This window comes from Saccostrea echinata, unplaced genomic scaffold (assembly GCF_033153115.1).
Source record: "Saccostrea echinata isolate AGI-Se365-2 ecotype Australia unplaced genomic scaffold, CSIRO_AGI_Sech_v1 ptg000029l, whole genome shotgun sequence".
Classification (NCBI taxonomy): Eukaryota; Metazoa; Mollusca; class Bivalvia; order Ostreida; family Ostreidae; genus Saccostrea; species Saccostrea echinata.
In genome coordinates this window covers 32255049-32280371 of record NW_026889778.1, presented here as the reverse complement: position 1 = coordinate 32280371, position 25323 = coordinate 32255049, and the positions used below count along the sequence as shown (strand labels likewise).

General features: G+C 33.9%; 2 protein-coding genes across 3 annotated transcripts in view; one reads left to right on the top strand and one right to left on the bottom strand.

Annotated features, from left to right (window-relative positions):
- The window catches only part of LOC133195817 (guanine nucleotide-binding protein G(i) subunit alpha), an 82720-nt gene that overhangs the window by 49441 nt on the left and 7956 nt on the right, over positions 1–25323 (top strand). For both annotated transcript variants that reach the window (XM_061331769.1, XM_061331768.1), the window contains exons 5-8: positions 1485–1613; positions 1800–1929; positions 3731–3884; positions 8552–8746. In XM_061331769.1, the coding sequence (XP_061187753.1) occupies positions 1485–1613; positions 1800–1929; positions 3731–3884; positions 8552–8742 (604 nt within the window). In that variant the 3' untranslated portion in view covers positions 8743–8746. The remainder of the gene's footprint in view (positions 1–1484; positions 1614–1799; positions 1930–3730; positions 3885–8551; positions 8747–25323) is intronic.
- LOC133194248 (uncharacterized) lies at positions 17394–20163 on the bottom strand. The gene is made up of 4 exons (XM_061330242.1): positions 19528–20163; positions 19165–19364; positions 18797–18966; positions 17394–18202 (listed from the first exon to the last, which is right to left on the bottom strand). The coding sequence occupies exons 1-4, from the start codon at positions 20161–20163 to the stop codon at positions 17394–17396; spliced, it is 1815 nt and encodes a 604-aa protein (XP_061186226.1).

Genomic DNA, 25323 nt, shown 5'->3' with positions numbered 1-25323 from the left:
AAGTTGAAAATATCATTTCAAGTGTGAGAGCAGAGGAAATTCAGGTTAAAAGATAGGCGAGAATAGACAGGAATTCATCATTAAGTATGTGTGTACATGGAAGATACATAAAAATAATCATTGTGACTTCTTTGTACAAAAGAAAAGAAAGGAAACACTACTTAAAAAGATAATATATATTAAGATATTTAGCATGATGTTTAAAGTAGCTATATATATAGTGACTATCAATTCTGGTGCTATGCTGTCAATTTTCGGCATCGCCAACCTTTCAACAACGATTTTTCGATCGTCTGCGACTATTGCTGAATCACTACAGCATGTGAAATACTGACTTTGGATGTTATGCCATAAAGCGGGTTCCCTTAGCAGGTGTAAAATTTGGCGTTTTGCTCAAAGGTATGCAAATAATTTTGGCAGAACCTTTCTTGGTGGACAAATAGTTTCATGGCGTTGAAAAACAGGGGAAGTTCATCTTCTAGATGAATTTTCAGTACCTTTAATATATATTTGAATAACGATTTACGTAATGGATAAAGTAAAAACCAACACCAGTTGAAAGACATTATTTAAATAAAAACCTATTATTACTAAGTTATTTTTCTTGTACTTTTACGCAAGGGTGCAAATTTAGCAATTAAAATTTTAGCGGACTTAACTAAAAAAACCACTAAAGTAAGCCAAAGTTAGCATCCCACTAAAATTTTGCACTTTACGGTACCTAGAGACCATTGATAGCTGATCCTTTATTCACAGAAAGATTAGTCTCAATTTTGTGATTTCTGAATCATAGAACGATAATATTCTGGGATACAGAGACTTCCAGTTGAGCTTAGCACTTTACTGTACTTTTAATTGTTATGTTTTGTTATCCCCGCATGACGAAGTTTGAGGGGATATTGTAATGTGCTTGTGGGGGGGTGGGGGGTGCATAATAGTTTCAGTTACACAAGTAATTATTTATATCTGGATCAGTGTGCTGTTTTACGAGAGGATGCTCCACTTTACAGTGTCTTTGTTGATGACGAAAGCAGAAAAAAGATCATTTCATATGTTTCTATTAACATATTTGTGTGTCACACTCTGTGTTCAGTTACCATCATCCATTTATTTATTCATTTTCTTTATATTCCTATTCCACAATTTAAGTACTGATGAGTACTAATTAGCATGATTAATGTTCATGCACATGAAAATATTCTAAATGCAAAACTTGTGATATGAACATGATGAAAACCTGATATACACAACATGATACATGCAAGAACAATACATAAATTAAAAATGCATGATACGTACGATACATGCAAGAAAGAAAATGATATAAATGTGAAGAATATTGTAATGGTCACTGCCATATTTATGTGTTGGAAACTTATTTGGTACACATATTTCCAAAGATTGATATTATTCAACATGTACAATAATAATGAGTGTGTTTTAAAGTTGTACCATGCTATGAAGTGTATGTGATCTGTTAACAGCTACTTAAATGCCCTGGATAGGATATCCCAGCCTTCGTATGTCCCCACAGAACAAGATGTCCTCAGGACCAGGGTCAAGACTACTGGCATAGTAGAGACCCACTTCACATTCAAAGATCTGCACTTCAAGTAAGATTTGACAAATATCACAAAGAGTAGGTTTGGAGAAATATTCCGACTTTTAAGATACATAAATACTATGGAAAGTAATTTGTATATTTTGCATGCTTAAACAGTCTGTAAATAAAATCAAATTGGGTTGAGAAGAATTTGTTTCTTTTGAAATGTTTTAAAAGTAGTTTAATCCATTTACAGAATGTTTGATGTTGGAGGTCAGAGGTCTGAGAGAAAAAAGTGGATCCATTGTTTTGAGGGTGTGACTGCTATTATATTTATTGTGGCAATGAGTGAATATGACTTAACACTGGTGGAAGACCAGGAAATGGTAAGATCAGGAAGTTACTGCAGAGATAACATACCTACAAAACTAGTGTCATTAAAGGACAAATGTTTATTCAGTGATAAAAATTCAATTGAAAAGGGGAGAAATTGTGTATAAACAACTGGAGATTAAGTTGAATTAAACAGTCATTGTTTGATACGATTTTTTAGCATGATCATTTAACAAAAACAGAGAGAATTTTGTTTTGATTTTTTCCCCGTCATAGTGTTTTAATCAAACTATACATGTACTGTGACTAATATATAGAAGGATACAGTAATGTCTGGATGAAAGAAATTTTGAGGAGCATATACAATTTGAAGGTCACCTGAGCTAAAAGCTCAAGTGAACTTTTCTGATCATCTGTTGTTCTCAAGGGGCGGATCCAGGAATTAAAGTTTGGGGGGGTGCAAGAAGTAGGCAGGGGGTATGGGGGCCGCCTTGAGGCCCCCAGTGGGTCCAGGGCGAAGCCCCCGGAAGCTCCTGGATTCTAGAGATTATGTAGGGTAAAAATGAGGTCTAACGAGCAGACATTTTTACATTTTCTCAACAAAACTATGATTAACGCTAACTTTGACAATTTTAGGGGGAGGGCGCGCCCTTAAATCCACCACTGGTTCGATGTCTGACTGTTCTTTTCTAAGCAATTCTCATTTTAGACTTCTTCTTGAGAACTGCTTGGCCAATTTTGACCAAAGTTGGCAAAATGCATTGTTATAGGTAAAGGGGAGCAAAATTCTTCAAATAATGGACCAAGCCTTTGAAAGGAGAGATAATCAAGAAACTACAAAAATAGAATGAGGCCTTCTAAAGAACCACTGGGTTAGAAAAAGTGAAACTTATGTGAAAGTTTCCTGAGATAGTGTAGATTATAAACTGTTCAAATAATCTCTCTCTCTACCCCTGCCTTTTTTTAGGATGGGACTCAAAAGTTTTACACTGGAATACATACAAAATCTCATGATGAATGTTAAATGTAAGCTTCCTGACATAATATAGATTCTTAATTATTCAAATCATAGGTGAAGAGTTGCACTACAATAGGGAATCAAATTATGTAGGAAATAATCTTTTAAAAATATTTTTCTCAAAAAACACTGGACCAAAAAAGATGAAACTGTATGCAAGCTTCTGAACATTATGTACTTTCTAAATTATTCAAATCATGGACCATGGGGTAGAGTTGCACCCTATATACATACAATATTGGTTCAAAATTTATATTTGTATTTATAGGCAAAAAATTTCTCAAGAACTACAATAGAATATTTCCCAAGTTGTGTGGATTCATTTATTTTCTTCCAAGTTATTGACCTTAGGTTAAAGTTGGGCTAAATTGGGATCAGATTTAGCACAGTGCATTTATACAGGAAAAGAATTTTCCCCAAAACAGCAAGACCATGTTAGTCATATTGATATCAAAGTATGTCATGTTGTTTAAATTCAGAGACCCATTAGAGTAGGGCAAGGATCACAATTTTCATTGGAATATAAAGAAGAAAAGTCTTAATAATCTTCTGAAAAACAGCAGTGCTAAAGTTACTCAGGTCAGCATTATGGCCCATGGGCCTCTTGTTTTGAATATTTGCATTCAGGATAATAATTATATTCTTTTAAATGCACAATCAGCCAGAAAATTACGCAAAGGGCTAGTGTTGCAAGGGCTGAATCACTTTTACAACCATAAAGTAACATAAGTGAATATAATATATTTACAATGATTAAAATCAGCAAATACAGCTAGGTTTTGAAAAAACAAAATGACTTATGAGCAGAAATTTGAATGTTTGTACTTCTATTGTAGAACCGCATGATGGAGAGTATGAAGCTGTTTGATTCAATATGTAACAACAAATGGTTCACCGATACCTCAATTATCCTCTTCCTCAACAAGAAAGACCTGTTCGAAGAGAAAATCAAGAAATCACCCCTTACCATCTGTTTCCCAGAGTATCAGGGTAACAGTCTACTTTATAGATAGTTTCTACTGTTAGTGTTGAAGCAGTTTTATTTTGTTAATGACATTTTATTGTCATCTTAGATTTTTCAAGTGCTTAAAAGTTTTCTATCTGCATCATAAATTCTGCACTTCTAAAACATGTATGATTTAACGAAAGAAATATCAAAGGGGGTAAAGTTTGATATATATTTAAAAAAATACCAAAGTTAGGTTAGAAACTTAAGGAGAACTATTGACATGCATGAAAAATTATGGTGATTGATAGGTATATTTGCTACTATTTTGGCTTACCTGAGTTGAAACTTCAAGCGAGTTTTTCTGATCACCCATTGTTCGGCACCTTCTGCGAACTTTTCACATTTTTGACTTCCTCTCAAGAACCTTTGAGCTAATTTTAACTATAGTTGGCATGAAATATCCTTGGGTAAAGGGTTTCTGAATTGTTCAAATAAAGGATCAAACCCCTTTCTAAGTGAGGATAATCAAAAAAAATGTAAACATTAAAAATCTTCTCAAGAACCACTGGGCCAGTAAAGGTAAAACTTATGTTAAAGCTTTCTGAGGTAATGTTGATTCTAAATTGTTCAAATCATAGCCGCCTATGGGTAAGGTGGGGCCACAGTAGGGAATCTACTTTAAAATACTAGAAACAATCTTTTTATCAAGAATCACTGGACCAGAAACAATGAGATTTATGTGAAAGCTTCCTGAGGTTGGGGAGATTTTAAATTGTTCAAGTCATGGCCCCCAAAGTAGGTAGGGCAACAAGAGGGAATTATAATTTTACATAAAAATACTTGGATGTACTTTTTTTACATGTAGGATTAATGTAAAATATGTACGCGGTCACAAATTTTTTCGTGGAAATTTTTCACATCATATTAAAATTGTATTTAACACATACAAAGGCAATCTAAGAACAGTGTTCCAGCTAGGATCTGAAAATGGAGGGGTGCAAGAAAAGGGCACTTTTTCGCAACTTATCGTTTGTTGCGAGCTTTTGTTACATAGGTGTATCTCATTACTTCACCCTTATAATAATGAACTCCTTCAAATATTATTAATTTATTTAACCTTATTGATATGAAAGACAAATACACACTAATCTATAGCTAGTATGTAAACAAAAGAATTTAAAAATCAATCATCTTCATGATCTTAGGATAAATGTTACTTTTCTTCCTCTTTTTTAATCATTTTCTATTCTTATTTCCTATTTTCAATAATAGCACCATAATTCATATAAACTAGCTGGTGTGTTACATTATTGCAGTACATGTAGATCTATATATACTAGTTGAGTCTGATTTTGGCAAATGTATAAAATAGATACAGTGTTTGTAGGTCATAAAGTAACATATGAGAAGTAACATATGAGAATTAAACTTTTAAAAAATTTTTGCTTGTTTTTTCATATTTGTCATGTTGGTGTGATAATTAATTAATTAAATTAAAATTTTAACCTTGTGCAATGAAATAGAACACAGTTACATATTGTATGTAATCTTTTAAAATACTTTCCAGAGTGCTAAAAATCATAATTAAGGTGCAAATAATTGAATATTTATATTTGTGTCTGTGCTATTAAATATTAAATATTCCTTCATTTTTCAGAAAAACCTTATCAATTATAAATAGAATTGGAGGTCAATTTTAATGCTACTTTCACTTCGTGATTTATTTTTAGAATGCTATAAGATGTATTAAAACAGACAGCTTGAACATTCTCAAAGTTTATCAGCTATTAATCCTTATTCAGACTGTTAAGTGATCAAAGTAATTACCTAATCACCTGTAATTGTAAGTGGGCACCTGTACAGTATATAACCGTAATGCGAGTTTCATGGCGTAATCGTCCATGGCAGGAGGTGTGAGTTGCTGTTTGTCCTTAGGTAATCTGCCTTGGAACACACTAATTATTCTAATGCGGGAAAAGGACAGTCAGAATAATATGGGGCACTAACTATGCTAAAGGGGGGACACAAGGGCGCCTGTGGGGGCAGAGGGGTGCACTGATCTGAGGGCGGGGTGTGGCACCCCTCCATTTCACCCTAGCTGGAACACTGTAAGAAATCCATGTAATTAGCTCACCTGAGCTGAAGGCTAAAGTGAGCTTTTCTGATCACTTTTTGTCCGGTGTCCATCTGTCTGTAAACTTTTAACATTTTCGACTTCTTCTCAAGAACCACTGGGCCAATTTCAACCAAACTTGCCACAAAGTATTCTTGGGTGAAGGGGATTCAAGTTTGTTCAAATGAAGGGCCACGCCCTCTTTCAAGGGGAGATAATAAAGAATAAGTGAAAAATTAATAGCATCTTTTAAAAATCTTCTTCTCAAGAATCACAGGGCCAGGAAAGATGAAACTCATGTGGAAGCATCCTCAGGTAGTGTAGATTCAAATTTGTTCATATCATGACCCCCGGGGGTAGGGTGGGGCACAATGGAGGATCAAAGTTTTACTGAGAAATATAAAGGTAAAATCTATAAAAATCTTCTTCTCAGGAACAGTAAAGCCCTGATTGGTCATATTTATATGGAAGCATCCTCGGGTATGTGTAGATTCAAATTTATTCAAATCATGACCCCCAGGAGTAGGGTGGGGCCACTATGGAGGATCAAAGTTTTATATAGAAATATAAAGGAAAAATCTTTAAACATCTTCTTCTCAAGAACAGCAAAGCCATGATGAGTCATATTATATGGAAGCATCCTCAGGTTGTGTAGATTTAGTTTGTTCAAATCATGACCCCCGGGGGTAGGGCGGGGCCACAATGGAGGATCAAAGTTTTACATAGAAATATATAGGAAAAATCTTTAAAAATCTTCTTCTCAAGAACAGCAAAGCCATGATGAGTCATATTTATATGGAAGCATCCTCAGGTAGTGTAGATTCAAGTTTGTTCAAATCATGCCCCTGGGGGTACGCAGGGCCACAGTGGAGGATCAAAGTTTTAATTGGAAATATAAAGGTAAAATCTATAAAAGTCTTCTTCTCAGGAACAGTAAAGCCCTGATTGGTCATATTTATATGGAAGCATCCTCAGGTATGTGTAGATTCAAATTTATTCAAATCATGACCCCTGGGAGTAGGGTGGGGCCACTATGGAGGATCAAAGTTTTATATAGAAATACATAGGAAAAATCTTCTTCTCAGGAACAGCAAAGCCTTGATTGATCATATTTATGTGGAAGTATCCTCAGGTAGTGTAGATTCTATTTTGTTCAAATCATGACCCCCGGAGGTAGGGTGGGGCCACAATGGAGGATCAAAGTCTTAAATAGAAATATATAGGAAAATATCTTCTGAAGAACTGCAAAACCATGATTAGTCATTTTGATATGGAAGCATCCTCAGGTAGTGTAGATTCAAGTTTGTTAAAATGATGACCCTGGGGATAGGGTCGGGCCACAATGGGGGTTCGAAAATTTTACATAGGAAAACATATAGAAAAATATCTTCTTCTCAAGAACTGAAAATCATGTTTAGTCATTTTGATTTGGAAGCATCCTCAGGTTGTGTAAATTCAATTTTGTTCAAATGATGACCCACAGGGGTAGGGTGGGGCCCAATGGGGGATCGAAAGTTTTACCTAAGAACATATAGAAAAAAATATTTCTTCTCAAGAACAGAAAAGCTGTGTGTAGTCATATTGATATGGAAGCATCCTCATGTAGTGTAGATTCAAGTTTGTTCAAATGATGACCCCTGGGATAGGGAGGACCACAATGGGGGATCAAATTTTTACAAAGGAATAAATGGGAAATTTTTTAAAAAATCTTCTCAAGTACAACAAAGCTATTTGTTATATTGACATGGAAGCATCATCAGGTAGTTTAAAATTCAAACTGTTCAAATCATGGCTCCCTTGGGCAAGATAGGGCCACATCAGGGGAACAAAGTTTTACATTGAAATATATAAGAAAAATCTTTTAAAAAAATCTTCTCCAGAACCACTGACCAGAAACAATAAAACTTATGTGAAAGCTTCCTGAGGTAGTGTAGATTCTAAATTGTTCAAATGATGGCCCCAATGGGTAGGTAGGGATACAGTAGGAAATCAAATGTTAATACAGTAGGAAATCAAAGTTTAACATTGAAATTATACAGGAAAAATCTTTTTCTCAAGAACCACAGGACCATTTCAGACGAGCGTAGATTCTATATTGTTCAAATCATGTTCCCAGGTTGAGGATGGGGCCACACAAAAGGGGAACAAAATTTTACATTGAAATATAGAGGAAAAAATGTTTAAATATCTAAAGAACCACTGGACCAGAAATATATATTTATATATATATTCTCCAGAACCACAATAGAACCAATAATTTGTAAACATTATCAAGTTGTGTGGATTCAATTTTTTTTTCTTTCATATTATGGATCCACATAATATGTGTACAAAAAAAGAATTTTTTTCTCAATAACTGCAAGGCTATTTTAGTCATATTGATTATGAAGCATCCCCATATTGTGTTGTTTCAGAGACCCCTTCGATTTAGGGTGAGACCATAATATGGGTCACATCTTTTCACTAGAATTTAAAAATTAGTGGTAAAGCTACTCAGGTGAGTGTTGTGGCCCATGTGCATCATGATTCTTTTCTTTTTCTCTTTTACACATAAAATTGATAAGATTATTTATTCCTTCCATCTTTTTTTTTTAGGTGATAATAATTTTGAACAAGCAGCAGCATACATTCAATTGCAGTTTGAAAATCTGAACAAGCGAAAAGACACAAAGGAAATTTATACCCATTTTACTTGTGCCACAGATACTAATAATGTTCAGTTTGTTTTTGATGCGGTGACAGACGTCATTATTAAGAACAATCTCAAAGACTGTGGTCTGTTTTAAACAGGTAAATATTAACTTATTCTTTTTAAAGTTTTCCATCCCTAATAGGACCTACCACTAATGCTCACCTATAAGTGATGCATCATGTATATAATACTCTGATATTAATTTAAAGTACTGTAGACATACTTTTTCCCATGTGGGACATATTTACGCTAACTTCCATGTGGGACATATTTATGCTAACTTCCATGTGGGACATATTTACGCTAACTTCCATGTGGGACATATTTATGCTATCGTCCATGTGGGACATATTTATGCTAACTTCCATGTTGGACATATTTACGTTAACTTCCATGTGGGACACTTCCATGTGGGACATATTTAGGCTAACTTCCCGGTAACAAAAAATCTGTGGAATTTCATCTTTGCAGACTTAAGGTTCATTTAGCATAACATATCCATTGCTAAACGATGTGAGGATCAGTATGCATTTATGTGGAGTTCAAAGTGTATAAATATATGATTAACTAAATTATTTATCTAATGCAACTTACATAAATATAAACCTAATCTTCTTAAATCAATGAAAAATCATGGTAAAACTGCATGCCATAGCCAGAGTCTTGGGATCATGCTCAAATCCCCAAGTTTGTTTACACAGTTGATGTCTTCCTATCGTCATTACCTCTTTATTGTACTGTAAAAACACCAAATGGGTAGTTTAAAACATAAAACTGTATGTTCATGCTCTAATTTTTAATAAAATAAAATTGCTTAAGAACAGTATGCACAATAAAACGTAGATAAAATGTTTGACAAATAAGCCAAGAAAGTGTGATATCATAATTACTGCTTAATATGGTGAAATTTATGTATGGTAGAAGTAGTACTTGATGATGAGAGCAATGGTCATTAAACATTTAACTGGAGGCATAATAACAGTACTGCATTTTACAATTTGAGATGCACATAATTACACGGAATTTTGTACCCATGGACTAAACAAAAAATGCAAAGCCCCAAAATATGATCTCATGGAATTTAATGTCTACAGTATTTTGGAGTAAAAAAGAATTCACCAAGAGAAATTTTTCAAAAATGTTATTTGCTAAGCAGTATAATCAACAAAGATTGTATTGAGGTTTATCAAGACAAGCAATTTTTATGCCCTGCCATGAATATGGCCAGGGCATGTAGTGTTTGTCATGTCTGTCTTCCATCCTTCAGTCCTGTCACACTTTGGGTTTAGGTTAGTTTCAAAGAAACAAGATACTTTTATCAAACTTCATATGCTGATACATATTGATAAGAGCCATTCAATTGTGTCAGCATTTTTTGACCTTGACCTTCCCTTTGACCTTTACCTCACATTTCTTAAGTGTTTAGCTCAGTATCAAAGAAACTACAGTCAAACTTGTAATAGCGGTCACCTTTATCCAGCGGTCACCTGACGTATGCAGTCATTTTATTTCCTCCCAATGAATTTCCCTATGAAATGTAACTCTGTTAAGCGGTCACCTGTGTAACGCGGTCAGCGGTCATCAAATTTCATGTAAAATCACCGTTTTACCTCGTATATAGTGGCCATTTTGTCCCATCACGTGACAAGATCTATATAGTCAGGTGACTCCCAGTTTTTTTCACTAATGTAAATAAATTGGTCTAGTATGGGGAGATCATGGAAAAAATAATTAGCCTAATTTTAACCATTTAAAAGATTGGATAATTTATTCAAACAAAACTCAAACAAGGGTGCTAACAGGGACCTACCGTATTGGGCCGAATATAATACGCATTGGTGTAAAATACGCACCCCCCTTTTTGAGCCTGAAACTGGGGGGGAAAAACGCATTTTGGTTGTATTATACACAGCAGAAAATTTTACCAAGCGGTGTTCTGAACTTTTGAAAATCGCGGTAATTTCCTATGAAAATCGGCGCGGAGATAAAGTGTCGAAAATTTGCAGAACACGATATTTTTAGCTCTTCTGAGCCAAAGGCTCAAAGAGCTAATGCTATGGCCATTTGTGCGGTGTGCATAAACTTTTTAGAATATGGGCCATAACTCAAGAACCCCTTGGCCAATTATTATCAAATTTGTCACAGGGTATCCTTGGCCCAATGGCTCCCTTTTATACTAAAACTAGGGTTGTGACCCTTAAACAAGGGGAGATAATTAGGAAAATAGAAACAAAAGTACTGGTTGCTAAAAAATCTTCTTCTCAAGAACCACTGAGCAGATTATCACCAAACTTACACAAAAGGATGAGGATATGTTGTAGATTAAAAATTGTTCAAAGCATCACCCTGGGGCAAAGGGCGTGGTCTCAAGGTCACTTCAAAGTTGACCAAAAATTACATTTTATTAAAATGTTGATATTTTGCTTACTATAAGGAATAGGATCATCAAATCTTGTCAGTTGATGCATTTAAGGACCTCATATCATGTTGACTCAAAAGTAGGTCACGGGGACTTACTTTTTAAATTTTGCGGCCATTCTTTTTCAAAATGATTTAGAGGCATATTTTGAACAATTTAAGGCCTATGATCATCAAACTTTGTTATTTGATGTATCTTGGGTCCTAGAAGTACGTCAACTAAAAAGTAGGTCACCTTGACCTACTTTTTGAATTTTATGGCTAATCTTTTTCAAAACAATTAAGGTCATTAATTCGAATACCGAGAGGTTTAGAATCATTAAATCTTGTAAGATGATGCATCTTGGGGCCATAAAACATATTTATTAAAAAGTAGGTCACAGTGACCTACTTTTTGAACTTTGCAGGCATTCAATTCCAAAGCGTTTTAGAGGCATAATTTGGACATTTTAAGGCCTATGATCATAAAACTTTGTAAGTTGATGCATCTTGGGTCCTCAAAAAAGGTCAACTGAAAAGTAGGTCACCTTGACCTACTTTTCAATTTATATGACTATAATTAAATATTTCAGGTACTAATTGGCTTAGAATCATCAAACTTTGTCAGTTGATGCATCTTGGGTCTTTGGAGTAGGTCGACTAACAAGTAGGTCACCGTGAACTTTTAAAAATTTATGGCTTTAATTTAATATTTTGGGTACTAATTGACTTAGAATCATCAAACTTTGTCAGTTGATGCATCTTGGGTCCTCAGAGTACAACAGCTGAAAAGTAGGTCATGGTGACCTAATTTTGAAAATTTATGGCTTTAATTAAGTATTTTCAGGTACTAATTGGCTTAGAATCATCAAACTTTGTCAGCTGATGCATCTTGGGTCTTCGGAGTAGGTCGACTAAAAAGTAGGTCACTGTGACCTACTTTTGAAAATTTATGGCTTTAATTAAATATTTTGGGTACTAATTGGCTTAGAATCATCAAACTTTGTCAGTTGATGCATCTTGGGTCTTTGGAGTAGGTCGACTAACAAGTAGGTCACCATGACCTACTTTTGAAAATTTATGGCTTTAATTTAATATTTTGGGTACTAATTGACTTAGAATCATCAAACTTTGTCAGTTGATGCATCTTGGGTCCTCAGAGTACAACAGCTGAAAAGTAGGTCATGGTGACCTACTTTTGAAAATTTATGGCTTTAATTTAATATTTTGGGTACTAATTGGCTTAGAATCATCAAACTAAATCATCAAAAAAAGTGCATCTTGGGTCTTTGGAGTAGGTCGACTAAAAAGTAGGACACTGTGACCTACTTTTGAAAATTGATTAATTAAATAAATAGCTTATGTTATAAAAATAAAATCAAAATTTAAAAAGCGTGTAAAGTGTAGTTATCAACACACCATAGCAAGATCATTAACCAATCCCCGATTTTTAACAAAGAAAATAATCAAAGCCATTAATAAAGGCAGTAAATAATCATTGCCCTAACTGTAAAAACAATGCTTTGGAGTCGGTAAAGAATTTAATTGCCTGGAGGGGTGTTGAGGGGTAATTATCAAATGACAAGCGCACGTGTTCACAACATTGGCTTCCATTCATCGGGATGTATAGAGGGGTGTTTATGTTGAAATGAATTTTCATTGAGTTATTTAAAACCTAAAATAAATTTTATTTTATTGTATTTCATTAAAAAATGACTTATTACTTTTTGACCGAGTGTCTGACTGATTAGGTACGTGTGTACTGTGATTACGGAAGCATGTGGCAAAGGAATGTGTGAACATCTATAAATAACATCGTTAATGGCGGCCTACACGGAGACGATGAACATGCAGCTGAAATTAATTTTAACTTGCTTTTAAATTTAACTATCAAAAGGTTATAAATATAACATTTTTTAACAAGCCTACATTCCAACAATAACTTTCCAAAGTTTTAAATACGGCGATGAAGAGCAAGAAATAACATAAGTCTCTAGGTAATACTACGGTATGTGCGTATGATAGCCGTGTTTCACATGAAAGAAAAACCTATCAAAATCCCATTGTGGTGTAAAATATGCACCCCTTTCTCACAGAAAATTATTTTGGGAAAAAAGTGTGTATTATGGTATATACTAACTGTTTAGTATATAGGTCTCTGGTGCTAATTACCAAAATTATCAGGAAAACGAACTTATGAGAATCTTAATCTTATGGAATTTGAATCTGGTTTAAAATTCTGAGTGATATTAAAAAACAACTTATCTTTATTCATCTATGAATGGATGTACTAATTAGGTGTTTCTTAATTATTAGTTCACATTTTGCATGCCCAACACTGATAGGTGTATAATTGTGTAAACGCATGGCAGGCAGTTTTTAACACCTAGAAAAAGTATTATTTGTAGAAACCCTAATTAACTGTGTTTGTTTACACAAGGTGTCCTGATTATCTCGTGATTTTCACCAAGGTAAGACAACCGTTAGGATTACCATATTTGGCTGAATATAATATGCACTTTTTTCCTAGAAAATGTTTTTGTGAGAAAGGGGTGCGTATTTTACACCACAATAGGATTTTGATAGTTTTTTCTTTCAGGTGAAACACGGCTATCATACGGACGTATCGTAGTATTACCTAGAGACATGGGCAATTTCTTGTTGTTTATCACAGCCCCTGTATTTAAAACTTCTGAAAATTATTGTTGGAACATAGGCTTGTTGAGAATGTTATATTTATAATCTGTTGATAATGATAATATGTTGTTAAATGATATTAAAAACAAGTTACAATTAATTTGAGCTGTATAATCGTCTCCATGTAGGCCGCCATTGACGATGTTATTTATAGACGTTCATACATTCCTTTGCCACGTGCTTGCGTAATCATAGTACACATGTACCTAATCAGTTGGAAAATAATTAAGCAATTTTACGATGAAATACAATAAATCAACATTTATTTAGGGTTTTAAATAACGCAGTGTAAATTCATTTCAATGTAAACACCCCACTATACCACTGTATACTATATGTCCCAATCGAAGCCAATGTTGTGAACACATGCTCTTGTCACTTGATCTCAACACTCCTCCAGGTAAATAAATAGTCTACCAACTCCTAAGCATTGTTTTTACAGTTAGAGCACTGATTATTTACCGCCCTTATTAATGACTTTGATCGTTTTCTTTGTTAAAATTCAGGGGTCGATTTTTATCCTTCGTACATTATCTTTCATATGAACTTGTGTTGATTACAACACATTAAGGATGTTGGCACCTCAGGTCTAAAGTAATGAGAGTTGTCTAAAACTAACTTTTTAACTTCTACGAAGATATGTAGTGTTCGTTTATGGCATTGGTGACCAAGGTCAGTGCTCTTCTTTTCGAGATATGGGGCCCCAAAGGGGGTATGGTGGTGATATGCAGAAAATCTGCATATATAATGCCATTTTTGTTATAGATGCAGCAAATGTGCAAGAAATAATATGAATGATATTTTAATCACACTTATTTGGTATTATTTTAAGGAAAAATGGGTCTTTTCTAGAAAAATAGTAAAATTTCAGTTTTGAGCTTATAAATATGCCATATTACTGGCTTCAATTGCTCCATTCTTATACCTACCCCAGGTGCCTATTTTGGGTACCGGTAACCCATATATGAAGTAATTTTTCAGAATGCAAAAGTAATGTCATTTTAATTATATTCAGCATGTGCATAGTTTATCTCCATATATTTCCTATGGAAGAAAAATAGTTGGGGGTCAATGTTCAAATAAAAGACTTATAGTCCGAATTTCCTCTGAATTCCAATTTCCAGGTCCCCTTGCATTATAGATGCAGCAAAAGTTCAAAAAATTGTATGAATGATATTTTAATCACACTTATTTGGTATTATTTTAAGGAAAAATGGGTCTTTTCTAGAAAAATAGTAAAATTTCAGTTTTGAGCTTATAAATATGCCATATTACTGGCTTCAATTGCTCCATTCTTATACCTACCCCAGGTGCCTATTTTGGGTACCGGTAACCCATATATGAAGTAATTTTTCAGAATGCAAAAGTAATGTCATTTTAATTATATTCAGCATGTGCATAGTTTATCTCCATATATTTCCTATGGAAGAAAAATAGTTGGGGGTCAATGTTCAAATAAAAGACTTATAGTCCGAATTTCCTCTGAATTCCAATTTCCAGGTCCCCTTGCATTATAGATGCAGCAAAAGTTCAAAAAATTGTATGAATGATATTTTAATCACACTTATTTGGTATTATTTTAAGGAAAAATGGGTCTTTTCTAGAAAAATAGTAAAATTTCAGTTTTGAGCTTATAAATATGCCATATAACTGGCTTCAATTGCTCCATTCTTATACCTACCCCAGGTGCCTATTTTGGGTACCGGTAACCCATATATGAAGTAATTTTTCAGAATGCAAAAGTAATGTCATTTTAATTATATTCAGCATGTGCATAGTTTATCTCCATATATTTCCTATGGATGAAAAATAGTTGGGGGTCAATGTTCAAATAAAAGACTTATAGTCCGAATTTCCTCTGAATTCCAATTTCCAGGTCCCCTTGCATTATAGATGCAGCAAAAGTTCAAAAAATTGTATGAATGATATTTTAATCACACTTATTTGGTATTGTTTTAAGGAAAAATGGGTCTTTTCTAGAAAAATAGTAAAATTTCAGTTTTGAGCTTATAAATATGCCATATTACTGGCTTCAATTGCTCCATTCTTATACCTACCCAAGGTACCTATATTGGGTACCGGTAACCTGTATATGAGGTAATTTTTCAGAATGCAAAAGTAATGTCATTTTAATTATATTTAACATGTGCATAGTTTATCTCCATATATTTCCTATGGAAGAAAAAAAGTGGGGGGTCAATGTTCAAATAAAAGACTTATAGTCCGAATTTCCTCTGAATTCCAATTTCCAGGTCCCCTTGCATTACCATGTACATTTCAAGCGGTTAAAAAAATGAAAGTGGAAAAATAAATTTCATACTAAGGCGATGATTTTTTTTTACTTGCTACTCAATTCCATTTACATCCTTTCAATAAGAATACATTTGTAAATTGGTCATTAATTTTATATATATATATATATATATATCATATTGCATCAAGATTTTTAAACCGTCCTTAAATAGTTTAATATAGACTGTTTCATGACTTTATTATTTATTACGCTATTAATGAACAAAGTAATTTTACTTAGACTCTATAATTGTTTCCTCTATAAGCATTGTGACGTCATTGCATTGTTGTTGACGTTATCATCAGGTAGTGTTATAACGTCACATGTTTGAATTGTTTTGAATTGTAAAACGTCTGAAGAAGTATAATGAAAGCGCTTACGTTTTACTAACATTGTTGCCTTGTTATTTTTAATTTTCATATTAATTACCGGACACTGTGATATTTCTTTTCATTTTTTGGATATATATATATATATATATATATATATATATATATATATATATATATATATATATATATATATATATTTCAATTTCAATTTCAATACAGTGCAATTTTCAGTTTTATTCTGTTCATAAAATTGTTCACATTTATCAGAAATGAATAAAGTGTGTCTACATGTGGAGCAGTCCATAACCTTATCCAACTAAACACTGGAACAAGATCATCAAATATAAAAAAAATTACCAAAAAATAAATATTCTATAAATGCAGATTGAGTTACCCATACCACATCTGACTGAATAGTGAATACGCAAAAATGAGATCATCAAATAATATTATTATAACCGAAAATAATTATTCTGTATATGCAGAGTGGTCCATTACCCCGTTAGACTGAAAACTTAAAACATGAGATCGTATAACAATGTTTACATATAACAGAACTGAAAAAAATTGCATACATGCTGAGTTGTCCATTTCCACATCCGACTGAACTCTCCAACATTAGAGCATATAGTATGTTTACATATACATGTATAAGAATTTTTAAAAAAAAAATGTCTACATATAGATCATCCTATTTCCAAATATTACTGAACACTCAAACATGACAGCATATATCAGAAAAAAAATTGCCTTCATATGAAGTGGCACATTACTGCATCTGACTGAACAAGCGAGATCACATAACAAATTTGTATATTAAATAAATTAATATTGTCTACATGCTGAATGGCCCATTACGACATCTGACTGAACTCTCAAATGTAGAAATTACATTTTTTTTTTCATGTAAATAAACCACATGTACAAATTATGCAGACAGGTTAAACAATGATGTGAAAAAGTAAATGGTGACATACTTCAAATAATAAGACCAAAGCAATGGTAACAGCATCATTTGAACAAATTTCAACTTTCACTTAATTTAGCAAAATAGTTGATCATTTTTTCAATGACTTTTTTTGACTTTGTCACACGGACAGACGATTTATATTGTTCTTGGCACAAGTCAAATAAACCCTCTGTTTGATTTCTTTTGAAAGCTTGGAGGAGATGTTCGTATTTCAGTCCACTTCCAGCAATCTTCTTTGCCATTCCGACACTGATAACTTTCTGACTGATCAGAATTTGCAGGGATGGTAAATTGGCATTTACTTCCTTGGAATATGCATGGGAATCAATGGCATACTGGAATGTGAAAGAGGATGATTTGGCTTCTGTACTATCGAATCTCACACCTTGCTGTTCCACGAGTTTTTGAAGTGCAACAACATCACCTCTTGCATCATGTGCATCATATGACAAGCTGATCAAGGAATTACACAAATATTCCTGCCTATATGACGACAAACCTGGTTTGATTAATTTGAACAATGATAAAGTGTCCAGGAATCCATCAACAATTTCTGATGCATCTTTGATTCTATTACAGGAATACAAAGAATTCAGAAATACAGGACAGTCAAATAGTTGTACATTATGTCCAACAATCAATACTTTCTTTTCAAATTTGGAAAGAAAATTAAGTAAGCTTTGTACAGCAACAGAAATGGTCTTGGCTTCTACTTCCTTGTTTAGGTGGTACATTTTCCCATTCTTTATGGTGATACCTGTTAATCTTGATGCTTCTTTTGATATTTGTTCCCTTGGAAAAACAAAGCAGCTGAATTCCTCTTTTCCCACTACTGCAGCCATCTGGGTGATATGTGAAGTTCGTCCTGTAATGTATGTGTATGGAAAGATTTTAGTACAAGTTATCACAATTATATCAATATAAAGAAATCAGATGGGTATGAGGGCCAATAGTCATTGCTCATAATAATCATGCACACTGCTTACTCGCTACTGGAGAAAGCAAAAAGATTTTTTAAGATACTGATTGCATTAATTTTGTTAGATATTGTCCCACCCCTCTGTCCCAGAGAGGCAAGCATCAAGAAATTCACAATTTTTGTTCCTCTTCATCCATTGATGCTACACAGTTGAACTTCGGTATCTCGAACACCAATATCTCAAATACCATAGATATGTCAAAGTGCTTTGGAAGTCCAACTACTTATTCTTTAAGTATTTTACACTAAGTCTTGGTATTTTCATGGTCTCATTGAGTTCGATATAATGAGGTTTGACTGTATATATAAAAATGGTTGAAATTGGTTAAGCCATTATAGAAAAGAAGCTGAAAATATTTAAAAGTTTACTCCGTAGCTCAGGTGACCCCAAAAGGTCTCCAACATGATATTTCACACAAGTGTTTATAATGCAAAGAAACTAAATTATGAAAGTAAAATTCAGCAATCTATATCAGATACCTAGGCCAGTTGTTTCCAAGTCAAAATAAGCAGGGATATGTGTTTCTGGGCTAAATTCCACTGGATCCCTTGATGGCATATAGCGAGGAGAAGGGATCTGCTCCACCAAACCAACTTCGGAAGAGTATGTTGTTCCCTCTCTCTTTTCATGTAATGCATTGCTCTGTAATCTGATAAGTTACTGTATAATTATCTCACATGTTGTAGACACTAGTAGAACTATGTATTACATACGAATCAGATTTGCCCAAGACATTGAAAAAGGTGAAAAATTAGCATTGAATGATTGACTAGAATTGATTAGAATGATTACTGAAACTTAATTCAGTCTTTAAATAATTAAGTTACTTAAATGAATGTAAACTTACTTGCGAGCTTTCAGTTCAATCCTTTTTCTTTTGGCTTGTCTGGTATTGGCAATGGCTTTTCTTTTTCTGTGTTGCAAGTCCCTTAGAAGGGATATCTTATGTGTATATACACCTGGAGAGAGTCCAGTTCTTGTATTCACCTGTTGATTGAAAAGTAAATGTAGTTCTGAAGTTCTGACCTTGACATTTAACATGGTGAACTATAAGAAAGTTCATAGAACTGAAATCAATACGGTAGTGCTGGGAAATTGAATTTGGATGTAAATTTGGAGTTCTCACAACCACAAATAATTCTGTTGAGTGTAGGAAACAAGGGGGGGGGGGGATTAATAGCACTGAGTTTGTAAAATATTAATATCTCACCTTTGTTATGTAACCATGTCCAATGTTCTTTTGTGCCACTCCTGCTGCCACACGATAGTTCAGGCTGGCTGACCCACTGAAGTGATATCTCTTTGGTGCTTTGGAGGAAATGGTCATATTCAGAGACTCATTGGCTTGTGTGGACCCCATTTCAGCTAACTTCTGACAATGATCTTTATATCTGCTAAATAATTCTGATAAGGAAGTCTGTAATCCTTGATCAGTTAGGCACTTTCCATATGGCAGTGATTTAAACTTTGTATTGGGATTTTTTATATGGGCACACCAATCCCCACAGGACGAATGGTCTCCAAATGGATGCTTGGACATAGCATCAAGGCCAACTGACACACCGTCAGGATTACCTACATTCTGTGCAATCATGTAATTCCAGCACTTTTGTATATATCTGATTACCTTGACAGACAAAGTTCTATGGATCTTTTGAAGAGTGTATAGATGGTTGGCAAGGTTCTTCTTCACATGATTCATATCAGACAATTTCTCTATTTGAGGGTCCACTTCACGCTTCAGTCTGGATATGGTTGTTGAATCATCATCTCCAATAATGGTAGATGTTTTAATTCCTTTGGCATTGTTTTCTCGAACCATTTCAACCACTATATCTGGTTCCATAGCTTTTGCACTACCTACAAAAAGCAGTTCATTGGAAATAACATATTAATTTAACTTACAAGCATAAACCTTAAAACAGCAGCTGACATAATGTAAATCTCAATAGGATTACTAACTGTTGATCTCTATGATTTGTCAAAAACTTAACACCAAAGATATTTCAATTTCACTGTTGTGGTTACTCTGATGCATATTGTATTTAAATAAGTTAAAATTTCAGCATTAATCAAGGAAATTGCTAATATTCATAGTTTCCATGTTATTAAACATAATTATAAGCTTTCAATAAAGGAAGAACAATCCATGCTATGATAATTTATCAGCATACCTTCCCAGTCCTTTCTGCAGTCATGGGGTCTTGGATTTGATTTTTCCTTGAAGGCATTCTCACACACTCGACAAATCTTGCTTCGGACACCATATCCAATCACTTTCCCGGTTTGGGTACCAATCATGGAGGCATGTCCTACAATAATGTACAAAATGTTAAGGAAGGAAATGGAAAATGCTACCATAATACATTCTTAATAGGTATTGTTTTTAAAAATCTAAACATGTAGGAAAGGTAATATAGATATCCATAATGGATAGGTTTGTGGCTTACTCAGTACCAGTTAAATCGCATGTATCAGCTGTGTGTCACGTGACTGGTATAAAAATAGAATCGTTCAGCTGAATGTAGAAAATGAGGCTAGTGTAAGGGCATACGCATGTTTTTGGAGAAAAAAATTGATACATATTAAAACATATTTACATCGGCTTCCCGAAACGTGCTGGGAGATACTTTGAGCTGTTTCTGAAATGCTCGTAATTTTGCCGAAAATGCGTGTAATAGCTCAAAATTTCTACTTCACTTAAATTCTGTCATGAATAAAAATAATGTTATGCCGACCAGAATCAGCTCCCAGCACTTTTCAAAATATACATGATATAAGAAATTGATATTCCATATTTCAGCTCAAACAGTCTAGTCTATGCCCTTGCACTTTTGAGGTTAATCAGGTATACACGTATCGTGTTAGCGATATTCTTTACATTCTCTGTCTTTGTGCAGCTCCATAGCACCTAGATAAATTAATAATCTACATTATTGTTTTAAATAAATTATTTCCTTTTAATTTTATTGATTAGATTTAAACATTGGCGATGATTTTATATTTAATTAAGCATTTTTGTAATTATTAATCCAATGGATCCACTCCTCTAGATCACTGCATCAAGTCAAGGCTAGGGATGTCATTTATGACACAAGATTTGCTTCTAATAACTCGGCAGTATTGTATTCAAATATTGTGATTTTACATGCGTTTATAAATAATTGATAAAATAAATGAATGCAAGTTTTTATTTACGCATCATCAATGTGGTTAAATAGATTTTTGTTGCTTGTTAAATTTTTAATGACGTCACAATGAAACTTCCCATACGGTGCATCACAGATGTTAACTCAGGCCTTCCTTAATGTAGCTGAGTATTTAACAAAATTTTGAAAAATCATTACTCTTCTGTTAATCTGCATTCCTCCTGGAGGCTCTGTGCTACTGATTCCTTGGCAATCGCCTCCACTACTGGACCGACCTCAGCTTGCCTGTTATCTACCAGCTTATGGTGTACAGGGGGGATATTCATGGCAGCAAAAATGCTGTTCAATTGTGTGACACCAACACCAGCATGTATCAATGCTACATAAAAAAATGCAACATGGTAAATAAAATTGTATTTAACAAATAATATCCTAGTAGTAAAGGAAGAATACATGTAACACGTCTCAATTTTTTAAACAAAAGCAGATTTAAAGATCAATTTTATATTAATTGTCCTGTTCATTTGTACCATCTATCAGGGTAGCTCACGGGTTAAAAGCAATGTTTGGTTAACTGTAAATTAGGATTTTTATCCCAGCATTGGTTTTAATTAATAGCAATTTTCTGCAGAATCGCTAATCTCTGTTCCATCCAATTCCAAAAAAACTGACAGTGTATATTTGATAAGAAGATTTTTTTGATATAGTGCTTTTGGAAGGAACTGTTCAGAAATTTAAGAAATAAGTACAAAAATGAGCAAAAGTTTGCCTAAGTCAGTTACAGAAAGGATCAATGTATGCAACATTTATTTTTCATATCTGACCTAATCAGGTGAAAATCATTAATGATTTTTCATGAGTAGACTTGATACAATGAAACACAGAAAGTACATATAACTTCCTTGCAACTGTACGGCTGTTTTCCTATAATGTTCAGAAAAGTGACATGAGTTTCATAACATATTACAAATGATGGTTTCTTAAAAGTTGATCATTACTTTCATACACACTGTGATTCCATAGTGTCTATGCTTCATAAATGTAACACTTAGCAAAAATAAATATGTTAATTACCATTTCCAAGTTTTGAGTTCACATCCCACGTCCTGGCAGGCTCACCGTGACGTTTTCCTGTTGCCACATTGTTGATGAAGTGACAGTTAGTATTGCTACAAGGTATCTGAAAAAGAAAATTAAAAGGCATGCCAGGTCCAGCACAATCTCTTGATTTAGCTATATGGCTTAATTAAAGGCATAGATTTTTTACCGGGTGGTAAATTCCAGGTGAGGGAGGGGCTTATTTTGTACAGGTGTGAATGTGTTTAGGGCTAGCAGTCTACCTGTGATCTATTGTCTCCTAATGGGAGGTCAACATTACTGCTACATTGCGAAAAATTTAAACTTATTACTGCTACATTTCTTCAAAATTTCGGGTGATCATTACCGCTACATTTTATCAATAAGACTATTACTGATTACAACTCAGTACCACTACATATCAAGTCTGCTAGCAATGGCATGGAATATGAGTTGTATTCAAAACAATTCATTCACAATGTAGTGAAGCCAAAGTGTGGAAATGCGTGGAAAAAAAATTGCAAAAGCAGGAATAAAGACTGTGTGTTTTATCCATGAACAATGCTCAGTTTTAAAACTTTCTAAAGTGTTTTATTAAATAAAATAGACTTAAAATAAAAATTAAAATAGAAACTATCTTGCTCTAAGTCCTACTTTCACCTCCCCATGGAGAATACTATTAGGGAAAACAGGTCTTATGCATGTATATGTTATACTTTAAATCAATCTTTACATGCATAAGCTGCTGGATAACGAAGGAGGCAGTGAAGCGGTGATGTATACTTTTAAATGTAGCGGTATAGGAACCTTTTTTGTAGCGGTAATGACAATTTTGAAATGATATGCACCCCTCCTAAGTCATAATACCTGTACACAAGTGATTTGGGATTCACATAAAAGAAAGAGTTTTAGATGCTAGTATTTGTGTTAATTTAAAAAAATCAAATAAAAAAAAAACATTACAGTAACAAGCCCCATGTGGGGAGAATTTTGAGAATTGCTGAGTACATAGAAAAAAAGGTGTACAGGGTATACATGTAGGGACTAATAAGTAAATGTCAATCAAGTTCTAGCACCCAGTGATGTTCCTTAATGCACTTGATTGACAGGGGTACACAGACCAGGTATTTTTGAAGGTGGTGCTTAAAATTTTTGCCTCTAAGTTGAATTAGCCATGTATATTGAATTAGCTCATATTTAAGTTGGTCTGGTTTAATGTAAATTTTCAGCACTGTTAACTGGTTAACCTGGTTAAGGGGAGATTTAAAACTTAAGTTATTACTTCACTAATATATATTTGATCTAAAGTTTATTTTTTATGATTCGTGGGACCTGGCGTTCGTTAATATGTTATATAGGTCCGGTCCCTGCTTAACATGTGTACCTTCAGAATGGCAGCAAGTCCATATGTCTGAATACCAATCGCATGGTGCAGGTGGAGTGGGATGCCACACTTGCTGCAGGCTTTAAGTCCCTCTGCAAGCACGCCTAATTCCACAACCCTACGGCCTGCCTTCCAATCAGTTTCAGAGGACTTACTTGTAGCACTAACCACGACTTCGTCAGTGACATTACAAATGTTGGGCACATTTAGTTCACTCGCCTGCGTGGGGACATATGAATGGTCTGCTGAAGCTCTTCTAAATTCCCATCTCCTGGTTTGGGCACGAGAAACACTTTTTCTCCGCTCCCTTTCCTTTGCGGTGCGAAATCCCTTTATTTTTCCCATATCGTTGTAACACCGGAAGTTCATATGTCAGATGACAACAAACCGATAAACATGACGTTTTTGTGAAATTCGTGTAATATTCTGATTTTATTTGGAAAAAAATTGTAAATTACTTCATTTGCGTTAAGAAAAGGTTAACAAAATCCACAAAATTATTGTTTGCATTTTTACGACATGATTGACATATTACGACAGTTCGAGTTGCGCGGTAGGTTCAAAAACATCAGGAGCGAACCTCGTTAAACAGTTAAACGCTTGTTAAATGTAATTTTACTTTAATTATCTTGTATTTATCGGCCTCTTGCTAAATTAATTAAGACTTTAAAAAGGAAATATGAAGTCTATTAAAACTGAAGTGTTATAATTACTCGTGCTCCGTAGAAACTAAGATATCTGCGAAGATTACCTCGATGTATAAAGACATGATTTATACCGTGTCAATCTGTTCGAACTAAAATTCAACAGTATTTCGTGCTTTGTTGAAATAGAATTATTTCTGCAAGGATGAAGACAACGTGTAATGTCACGATTGTTGTTAGCTAAAAATAAAATAAAATGCAATAATATTTCGTGCTTTCTTGAATAAAATCATTACCACTAGAAAATTTAAACAGCAATGTTTAAGTGCAAGATTTATATGTTTAGCCCGATATAAATTTAATGCCGCGATTTGTAAAGACAACATTGCCGTTAGCTTAAAAAAATGATTTATAATGCAAAATTTAATTATTTCTATGAATAATAATCAGGAGTACCGTAAGCTCAAAAACAAAGTTCGCGTATGAAAAGTTACTGTGCTTTAATTTTCAATACATTATTTCCACAAAGATTTTCAGTAAAATTACCGCGATGTGAAAAAGACAACACTACTGCTTGGTCAATTTTTTGACAGCGTATAATACAACGGAACTGCGTTTTTTCCGAAATTTTCAAGCCAAAAAAGGGGGTGCATATTTTACATCAATGCGTATTATATTCAGCCAAATATGCTTCATTGCTCACAACACCTGTGAATTTTATATCAATTTGTATTGTGCACTGCTTTGATCAA

Excerpts from the sequence above, each read along its gene's own strand:
- LOC133194248 (XM_061330242.1), bottom strand. The coding sequence starts at position 20,163 with ATGGAACCAGATATAGTGGTTGAAATGGTTCGAGAAAACAATGCCAAA. Across the intron at positions 18,967-19,164 it reads ATTGAACTGAAAGCTCGCAA|ATTACAGAGCAATGCATTAC; the intron begins GTAAGTTTACAT and ends GTAACTTATCAG. Across the intron at positions 18,203-18,796 it reads CTTGGAAACAACTGGCCTAG|GACGAACTTCACATATCACC; the intron begins GTATCTGATATA and ends CATACATTACAG.